Below are 10,434 nucleotides of genomic sequence, written 5' to 3'. Positions count from 1 at the left end.
ATTTACTCATTAATGAGTGGTAAGTTAGAAGGGATGGCTCAATGCTAAACCTGGTGTTAATTTCTAAAATGTGTATGTGCTGGGACACCTGTGCTCAGACTTGTAGAAGCCAGGAGGGGGCGTGTGCTGTTTGCTCTAGAGATCTCCACCTGATTTTCATGAAACAAGGTCTCTCACTGAACCTAGAACCCAGTGGTTATTTTCCAGCAAGCCTGCGGGTGTTTTGTCCCTAACAGCACAGCACAGGGTTGCAGGCTCACCTGTGCTCAGCTTTTATCATGAGTTCCGAGAATTCCAACTCCGTATACTCGAGCAGAAAGCATTCTTAGCCATTGAGCCATCTCCCTGTTCTCCCAGGGGATAAAAGATACCTGTAGTCTCCTTCCTTGTAGCCACCACCCAGAGCAAGACCAGGATCCTAACTCCAGAGATGTCCCTTCTCTCGAAGTCAGCCTGAACCTCATCTTTCAAGGCGCAGTCAGGCCTGCTGTTTCGCACCTTAGAGAAAGGGAGGAAGTAAAGACTACTGGTCCTCCTTTGCTTTTGTTTGAGGGAGGTGTTTGATCTTTAGGTACCTTTGATTTGCCTTGAACTCAGGACACCTGCTTCTTCCCCTCGAGTGCTAGGGTCAAAGGGCTGAAGCTCTCCACTCACCAGCCAATAACTGCTTTAAGTGCACACATGATAAAGGATTCACCTGGCAAACGGAGGCACAATGACAGTGACCTGTGCATGTGGTCCTAGCTACTTTTAAAGTTTTGGTAGGAGAAGCACTTTTTTAGGCCAGCCTGAGCAACACCGAGAGATACTGTGTCAAAATCAGCAGTTAAGAGCACCAGCTGCTCTTCCAGAGGTCCTGAGTTCAATTCCCAGCAACCACATGGTGGCTCACGACCATCTGTAATGGGATCTGAGTCCCTCTTCTGATGTGTCTGAAGACAGAGCACTGAGATAGTTAAAATACATAATTTTGTTTTTAAATTAAGAGAAAATGAAGTTATGAGAAACACTTTGGGAAAGCTCCAAAATGACTCATGGCAGCCTCGTACCAACTCCATCTCTGAGAAAAGCCCCCATTTTTGCTTTTCTCTTTTCTATGAGATGGTGTTAGGTAGATCGGCCTCACGTTTCTGGGCTTAAGTGATCTTTTTGCCTCAAGGGCTATAGGTATAAGGACAACAGGCACACTCTACCATACAGGCTTGACCATGAAATAATTATGACAGAACCCTTCAGTCCAGCCAGTGCTGGCCCAGAACTCACTACTCAGCCCCCAGGGGGCTTTTGTCACTGTGGTTGCCTGAAGGGACTCCTGTGTGTCTGCTTTATCTGTTTTATCTCCAGCGTCTACCCCACCGTAGGCATTTTGATAAACTGTCTGAAGAATGAATGAATGGAATGTTGCCCTGCCACTCAGGGCCTCCCTTCCTTGACCACAGTGCCTTGAGCATCAGTCCGTTCTTTCCCTTTCCTGGCTGGCTTTCTCCAGGGCCTTATCACCACTTGACACATATTTGTTTGCTCTTTCTCCATTACAGACTAAAGGTTACTTTAATCTCTAGGATTTGGGGGAAGGGAAGCAAGAAATAAATGCTGGATCAACTAATAAACAGTTGTGTAAGAGAAAAACAGATATGCCAGACATTAAAAATAAAAACATCTAGTCACTTTTGCTGTGCCAGGAATTGGATCCAGGGCCTTGTGTATGCTAGTCTAACACACTAACGCTGAACTGTTCCCCAAACCCAACGTTTCATTTTCAAATTATATTACCAGGAAAGTGAAAATTTCAAAACAAACACAAGGCCATTGAGATGCTCAGTGGGTAAAAGTGCTTCACTCCAAATGTGAAGGCCTGAGTTCAGGCCCCTGCACCCAAATGATAGAAGCAACTGCAAGTTGTTCTCACACAAGGACTGTGGCACTTCATTACCTCACCCACACATACACAGAAAAAATAATTGTTTTAAAGTCAGGATTTCACTATGTAGTTCTGGCTGACCTGTAATTCACTAAGTACACCTGGCTGGGCTCGAACTCATAGAAATCCACCTGTCCCTGCCACTGGAGTGGCGAACTGCATTATTTCCGTTGGCCCCACCTGGTGTTGCCAGCTTAAATTCATTCTCACGAGGGCGATTTCCGGGGCGGTGCCATTGCCCCTTTAAGAGTGGCTCACCCCGCCCTTCGGGGGCGGAGCTTGGAAGGGCTTTAAGGGGCGTGCCCGCGGGCGGCCGGGGTCCTCCGGGGATTAGCGCAGGGTGGGCTCGCGTCTTGCGCCGCCATTTCTCAGCGTCTCTGGAGACCTGTTCTCTCATCTCGCCGGCTGGGCGTCTCTCTCCAAGGGTCGCGCGTCCCAGTCGCAGTGGTCTCCGTTGCTTCACGGTGTTCACTCCCCAGCACAGGTAAGAGTTTGGCTCCGGGTGTCCAGTTGGCTTTGCTCACGGAGCGGAGACTGGACCGTGCGGGGTGGGCGGCCCGGCTCCGCGGGCGACGCCACGGGCTGGGAGGGGAGTGGCGGCGACGGCCAATGGGGCTGGGCGCTGAGTTTCGGGCGATACCGCGCGGTGCCCGCCGAGGGCCGGGCGCGTTGCTGGGGTCCGGCGCGTCGGGGAAGGAACTCGGGTCACCTCTGACCTCCGTGTAGCCGTGGGATTAGGGGAAGGTCGCCTCGAGTGTCACCTTGCCAGGATCGTGGGCAGACACCGGACCGGACGCGCCGGCTAGCTGCGAGTGAAACTTAGGAATCGTAGGAGGCAGGTGCGTTTCTCGGAACCGCCAAGGCCGAGGGCGCTCCCCGCCCCCACGCGTGGCGCGCCTCTGGTAATGATGGGTCCTCCGGTGGGTAGAAGATAATCGTGTCCGTCTCGGTGGTTACTCTCCCGGGTTCTGCTTTAAGAGCAAGAAGACTCCAGTCTCTGAAGTTGTTTAGCAGACGTTCAAAATTACTAGTAGTGTTTTTCTAAGAATTAGAGATAAGCCCACCAAGAAATTATGAATGTAATTCACAACTCCGCTAACCCCAGTTGCAGTATGGGCTCAGACACTAAGCACCACTTACTGCAGTGGGTAACTTGTGTGAGTCTCCCTAAACGCCTCGGGATCATTGTTATTCTTTTCTCCCCAACCCCCACTTAGTTCTTTTTGTTTGTTTTTCCTTCCATACTAGGATCCTAACCCGGGTTCTGGAGCGCGCTAGGCTGAGCTAAATCACACCTGTTTTTTGTTTTGTTAGGATAACTTGTTTGGGAAACGATGTGTTTAATGTTCCCGCGATTAGTTTGTTACATTTTCTTTTGCGGGAGTAACTGGGAGGAAAGATACGGATAACTTTAGGACATTTTCTAAAGTTTTCAATATTACCGTTTAAAAAAAAAAAAAAAATGAGTGGCTTGTCTGGAGAGGCCCTCTGTGGTGGTAAAGCATGGATGCCAGGGTTCAATCCCCACTGCACCAGAGCTCTAAAACTCCAGAAAGGGGAGGAGGTGCAACTGGCATATCAGTAATGTACGAACTTGCAGTTCTTGGTTAAATAGGAAACATCTCGCTTCAGTTTGCATTTCTGTGATTGAAAAGAAAACTTACTCATTGTTAAACTCTGAGCTCCATATTTCCAATTGATGTTAGAGACCATGTCTCCCTGTGCAGCCCAAGCTAGCTTGGAATTTGTGATATATAGCCATTTTCTAATGTATCATTTTGCTCTGTCACATTGGTTTTCTTATTGCCTGATATGTAACATGTATCATAGCAACTTTGTCATAACTGTTTGGTCAGTAAACGAGTCAAGACTAGGTCCTGGTCCTTGTGGGTGTGGAGGGGTTGGGGGAGGACAGCCAGTAAAAAGAAGTCAATTAGTTAATTACAGTTTCTTTCTATGTTATCAGTAAGTCAGCCTGCTAACTGGGCCATCTAATCCGGCTACAGGATTTGAGAGTACTTTTCTGAGGAAATAAAATTTCATGTATAAACATAGAGCTGACTCTCTCAGAGGGAGAAGAATGGGAGGTGGAATGCACACTTTCCTAGGAAGAGAGAACCATTAGTAAGAAAGTTCTGGAATTAGACATTTGAGCTGAGCAAAGCACTGGAGCTAAGAGCTCACAGCTAGAGAGAGGCCCAGGAGGAGGAGCCAGGGCTGTTAAAGATTTAAAAGGGAATCAGATTTGTGGAAGTTGATAATCCACCAATCCACCAGCTGCAGCCCTTGACCAGGATTGAGGGCAGGTGGGATGAAGGAACAAATACTTTATTGCCTAACCCTTAAGACTTTTTTTTTTTGTTTGTTTGTTTGTTTGTTTTTTAGTATTTAAAAACTTAAGCAATGCATACTCTTATGACCTCTGGATTAACTCTTTACAGAGAGAACCTCCCTTAAATCATCTGCATTTTGTAGTTTCTATATGTGTGTATGTATGGATGTGGATTATATCTCAAAGTGCAATAATACTATTTTCACCTTCTATTTGATTTCTCATTTATTTTTCTATATATTGAATTTTCACTTGTAGACAGGTTTGTTTTAAGACAAGGCATCACTATATAACCTTGGCTGGCCTGGACTGTATGTACACACCAGGCTGACATCCAACTCAGATCTACCTGCCTTTGTCTCAAGTGCTGGAATCAAAGGAACAACTGGATAATTGAACAGATTTGTGTGGCATACCTGCCTAAAAATCCTTTGAATTGTGATAAATACATTTGGGAAGTTTGGTTGGTTAGGTTTTATGTTTTTTGGGGGCAGGGTTTCTCTCTGTAGCCTTGGCTGTCCTAGAATTCTCCCTGTACACAGGCTGGCCTCCAACTCAGATCCACCTGCCTCTGCCTCCCAGTGCTGTGATAAAGGCCTATGCTGTCACCACCCGGCCTATCTGAGCATCTTTTAGGTCAGTCAGGCCAAGAAAAAAACGTTTGTTCCTGCAACTTAGAAATAGAATTGCTATATGAAGTCTATGCAATTTAGTAATTCGTTCAAAAAGGACAGTGTATGAAATTGTATATAAGCATTCTCCCTCGTGTGTGTGTGTGTGTGTGTGTGTGTGTAGAGAGAGAGCATGCATGTGGATGTCAGACAACCTATAGGAGCTGGTTCTCCTGCTTTATACAGGGACAGGCCACTTTTCTGGACTTTGTGCAGTGCTAGAGGTCTAATCTAATCCTTCAAACATTTTAGGTGCATCCTCCTTTTAACTTTCTCTTTTTACTTTTTTGCCATTTTTGTTAGTGTTTCATGTTTCCTCACTTTGCCTAGAACTTGCTATGTTGCCAGGGATCATTTTGATTTTCCTGCCTCTGCCCCCCCCCCCCCCCCCCCCAGTTCTGAGATTACAGGATGTACCACCATGCCTGGCTTCTATCTCATTTTTCAGTTTAGATTTTCTTGTCTACTATTAATCTTAATTATGGTCCGGTTTGGTACACTTGCTTGTCAGTATCAGAGTTGCTTCTCTATTCCAGGCGTTATCAAGGTCTATACTCACCGAGCAGTATTACCAACCATATCTTTTCTTTTTAGTGTAGCTCAAGCTAACCTGGAATTGGCATGTCTATAGGCCTGTAGGTTGTCCTAGAATTCCCTGTGTCCTATTTTGGTCTTCCAAGTGCTAGAATTTACTAGGCTTCCAAGTTCTTATTTGGGATATCCTTTTTCATGTCACCCATTTTCTTCTGTTGGGTTGTTTACCTAGTTATGTGGTTCTGTGTTCTGGGTATCATGTATAGGCCATATGGATAACAGGCACCTCCTGGTGGGAGCTACTGTAGCATTACACTAGTGTCCTGACAACTTGGACTGTAGTATGCTTTGGCTGTCTCCCCTTTCTGTCCTTCCTTCACCCCCAGAATTAGTAATTGTCTTTATGTGCACCTAGTTATTGTTCACTTTCTCAGTCTTAGTTGTGAAACTAAAGAGACGAGGTTTATGAAGCAACTGTGTATGGTGTTTGCACTCTGTTTCCTTCCAACCTTGTATTTACTATTTCAGCTATAATGTACAATATTTTTCTATAACCAGTAGTTACTTTAACTGTTTTAATGTTCTTTGTAGAACATTAAGTAATAAAAAGTTTAAATTTATTTGATCTTTGCTGGGATAATTTGTATTTTGGATGCTCAGTTTAGGAAAAAACAAAACTCAGAGCCAACCTCATTGTGTCTGGCACTGGGTAATACTCGCCTACCTTACTGACACAGTTGATGAACATCATGAAGGACTGCCTTCTCCTGCAGGATTAGCTCCTTATAAAATAAGACACTGACATTTAAAAAGTGTAAGCAGGGCTGGAGAGACGGCTCAGCGGTTAGAGCACTGACTGCTCTTCCTGAGGTGCTGAGTTCAAATCCCAGCAACCCCATGGTGGCTCACAACCATCTGTAATGGGATCTGATGCCCTGTTCTGGTGTCTGAACAGTGACAGTGTACTCATATACATAAAATAAATGAATTTTTTTTGAAAAGACTGCAATCATTGCTCTGTCTTAAGTGTTTTAAAACTTTGTTAAAATCTAGCTTTAAAAGTCATTTTTGAGTTGAAAATTGAATTGTACCCAACATTTTGAAATAGTAATGTTTCAACTTTTTCAAATTAACACCTATAGCCTTTTCTAAATATCACCATTAATTTGACTACAAGTTGTTGCTTTTCCTTGCTGTCACTTTCACTGGTTTTGTAATGACAGAAATGCTGAGCTTCCTTCGAAGAACGCTTGGCCGCAGGTCTATGCGCAAGCATGCAGAAAAGGAGCGACTCCGAGAGGCACAGCGTGCGTCCACACACATTCCTGCCGCTGGAGATGCCAAGTCCGTCATCACGTGCAGGGTGTCCCTTCTGGACGGCACAGATGTTAGTGTGGACTTGCCGGTAAGTAGGACTGTTAGCTGCTGGTTGCGTGTCTGTGCTTCCTGGGGGCTAGGTAAGATAGGGTGAGTGTGGACCAGGCAGGGAGCATCCGTGGACATGGACGAGTAAGTGTAGGCCAGAGGACCTCGAGTAAAGTCAGTTGCAGGAACCATTGATTGATGGGTCAGTTACTAATGGGAATGAACTCTTGTCCTGTTTGCTTGTACATGCACCTGTTTTAAGGACGGGCGGGATCACAAGCTGAGATTAGCCTTGGATTTGTGATCCTCCTGCCTCAGCTGCCAAGTGTGGGAGCCTAGTTTTGTGTGCTGCCATGCTGGGTTTGAGTCTCAGAACTATTTACAGATACTAAATCTCTTCTGTTTTCAAAGAACAAAGTCTTTGGTTCTGTTGAAAGGGTTGACAGAACTATAATTGTGTGTTTTTCTATTAGTTTCATGAGAGATTTCCTGCCTTCTGCTGTCCCTGTTCACATTTTACTAATACTCAGGTTGGAAAATTGATGTCTGTGTCTGTGATATGTAGTTGAATAAATTCTTAAAGGCTTAAGATGCTGAAACTGAAGATATGGATGCTCAAGTTTGGGTTCAGGCTTTTTTGTTTTTGGTGGTGGTGGTGGTGGTTAGTTAGTTAGTTTGTTAGTTTATTTTTAAGACAAAGCCTCGGTATGCATCCAAGGTTTTGGTTTTTGTTTTAAATGTAATAATGTTTATTTAACTTCAGAAACTTCCACATTCTAAACATACAAAAAAACCAGGATGTTGCAGATTGCATTTAGGTGCAGAGGGTTCTTGAACTTCCATGATGCTGTAGTCCTTTGCTTTGCTGACATAGTTCTTCAGTTTCTTTAAAAAGTTTAAAATCTACTGCACTTAACTAAAGATTCTAAACACTTCTCATGCCAGCTGACCCCTCCCCCCTCCATAACCAAGAGTGTCCGCAGAATGCTATGCCACTATATACAAAACCAAGACAACCTGAAGCTAAATGGATGCTCACCACAGTATCAACAGGGCATGCACTGAGGCTGGACCTGAGCTACTAAAAGGTGTCTTCCCCCACAGCCTCCACACCAAACAAGGAACATCAAGAATCTGTCTGGGTTGTTTTGTTCTCTTTACAAATTATAGGTGTGTACAGTTGACAGCTCAGGACTTCTAGCCAATAACCATATAGTTAACACTACCTTCCGAGTTAAAAAAAGAACCAGAAACCTCTCCGAATGTCTTGTCACAGCAATTATGAAGTGTGCTGAGTGAGGAGTGCCTTTCATTTTAACAATGTTTAGAGCTGTGCACAACTTTGATACAGTTTCAGGGCACTCCGGACACCCACGGCCACTTCATGAAAACCACTGAGACTTGAGAAACTACAATGTGATCGTGATCAAATTTTGTAATTAAATCTAACGGGCAATAGACACGACTCAAATGAGAGATGTGTCGATCACAGCGCTCTCCTACGTACTCTAAGGCATTCACAAGGAGACAGAATTTTTATTCATTTTCCTCTTTTTCCGCCTCCTCTTCTTCCTCTTCCTCTTCTTCTGCCTTTTTCCGGGCAACTTTAGCAGGCCCCTTGGCGCCATCAGACCTCCCTTTAGACTTAGTCAGCAGCATCCTTCTCAATCTCCTCCTTCCGCTTTGCTGCCTTGGTAACGTAGGGCTGCTTCTCACTGTCACTTAAGTTCCTCCACATCTCCAGTGGAGACGCCAGGGCTTGTGGATTGGGGCGGAATTCAGAGCAGAATAAGAAAACTCCAGACAAAGGTCTTTTGGGGGCATCTGGGTCCTTCTTGCCTCCTATAGCTGGTCTATAATCTTTAATCTCTCGATCATAGTGTACTTTATCTGCCTTTGTCATTTCATCAACCTTTGATTTCTCTTCTCTAGACTGTCTTCCACCTCTCGGAGCACTTGGAAAATTCCGAAAAATTGACTGGAACCTCTGGGCTTTCCTTATGTTCTTCCCTGCATGTCTGCACAAAGAAGACATAAGCAGACATCTTGTCCTTTGGTTTCTTGGGACCACCTTTAGCCATTCTGACTGTTTGTTCTCTAGTCTGGCTCAGCACTCCCCAGCCTCAAGAATCCCAGATTTTTATGAAACTTAGGATCCTCCTGCCTCGACCTTGAGTCCTGGCTCACAGGTGTGCTCACCCCACGCAGCTCTCCAGCAGTGTTGCAAGTCCTCATGTGTGTGCTTGCCATGCACGTGGATGCTGCAGTGTACATTTTTTAGAGTTTTTGAATCTGGAAACTTTAAGGCATCTAGATTTTCTTCCTGTAAGGGCTTGTTGAGGGTTTGTGAACTATTCCATGAGATACTTAGTAAGGATAGTTTTTGTATTTACTTATTTGATAAGAATCTTGAAGAGTTTTTGTGTATTCCATTAAAATATCATTAAATATTTAGTGGAAAGCCTGAGATTGCTGTGAGAGCCTGGAAAAAAATGTATTACCTAATGTTTGAAATATGAAGCCTTATGGTTGTTGATGGGTAGGCTGTGCTAAGTCTGTAGAGAAGCCTTTCTGAAGGGCAGTGCGGTGTGGAGGAGAGAGGTGTTAGCCTCAAAGCAGCCCAGCAGCAGCTGTTTAGTGCCTGGCAGAGAATCCCGTCATGTTGTAGACACATCAAGAAGCAACTACAGCAACACAGGCACAGTTTCAGACAGATTTGACGTCCTCAGGAACAAAGCCGTGGCCTTTAACAACAGTTTTTAAAGGTTTATTTACTTGATACGTTTGAGTGTTTTGCATGCATTTGTGATCAGTGAGTTGTGATAATTATGAGACTAATACTGTTCAGTAGGAATATTTTTCTCCAACAAATTGTTCTACCTACATGCAAAAGAATAAAACTGAACTTTTTTTCTCATACTACATATAAAAATTAAAGACAGAACATGACTAAAACTGAAATTTTAGAAGAAAATGTAGGAATATTTATTAGAGAATGACATCTAGGAAAAAAAAATACCTGACAAATTGGACTTAATCAGAATTAAAAGTGTGAGCCCTTCAAAGGGCTCCACTTAGGTAAAAGATTATATGATATAATAACAAAGTACTTCAGAATTAAATATCAGATAAAGAACTTGTATCTAGAATCTATAAAGAACTGTTACAATCCAATAAAACAATCTGATTTAAAAATGAGCAAAATAAGTAGAAATTGTGTAGGACATACAAAATAGATAAGAACAAATATAATAGAATTCAGTCATGTGAGTCATAGTTTAGTGGCCAAGTATGTGCTGTCGTGTATGAGGCCCTGGCCTCAAGCTCCAGCATGACAACCCAGAAAACAAACCACAGTAGCATACTTATTCACACTCGAGTAAAAAGTCTACAAAGTCAGATAATAACAAGTATTGGAGGGGATGGAGAGAAATCAGGATCCCCTAACACCAAGCTTTTGCTTTGGAGAACAACCCCATAGCTGTTCACATGACAGGACATTGTTACCTTGTGACTAAATGTTTCCACTTTACAACATCTATCCAAGAGAATTAAAAATGTGTAGATGTTAGCAGCATTGTTTTTAATAACAGGAAAGTGGGACTGACTGA

General features: G+C 43.8%; 1 protein-coding gene and 1 pseudogene across 2 annotated transcripts in view; one reads left to right on the top strand and one right to left on the bottom strand.

Moving 5' to 3' along the window:
* The first annotated feature begins 2,676 nt into the window (after window positions 1-2,676).
* EPB41L5 (erythrocyte membrane protein band 4.1 like 5) overlaps window positions 2,677-10,434 on the top strand; it is an 82,524-nt gene continuing 74,766 nt past the window's right edge. Inside the window, exons 1-2 of the mRNA XM_080918468.1 lie at window positions 2,677-2,760; window positions 6,682-6,863. Of these exons, the coding sequence (XP_080774594.1) occupies window positions 6,684-6,863 (180 nt within the window). The 5' untranslated portion in view covers window positions 2,677-2,760; window positions 6,682-6,683. The remainder of the gene's footprint in view (window positions 2,761-6,681; window positions 6,864-10,434) is intronic.
* Window positions 8,360-8,904, bottom strand: LOC308421657 (high mobility group protein B3-like; annotated as a pseudogene). The gene has a single exon. The product of its transcript is annotated as a high mobility group protein B3-like (transcript).

Source organism: Micromys minutus (genome assembly GCF_963924665.1).
Source record: "Micromys minutus genome assembly, chromosome: 6".
Classification (NCBI taxonomy): Eukaryota; Metazoa; Chordata; class Mammalia; order Rodentia; family Muridae; genus Micromys; species Micromys minutus.
The sequence above is the reverse complement of the archived record's forward strand: the minus strand, read 5'-3'. Positions and strand labels throughout refer to the sequence as shown.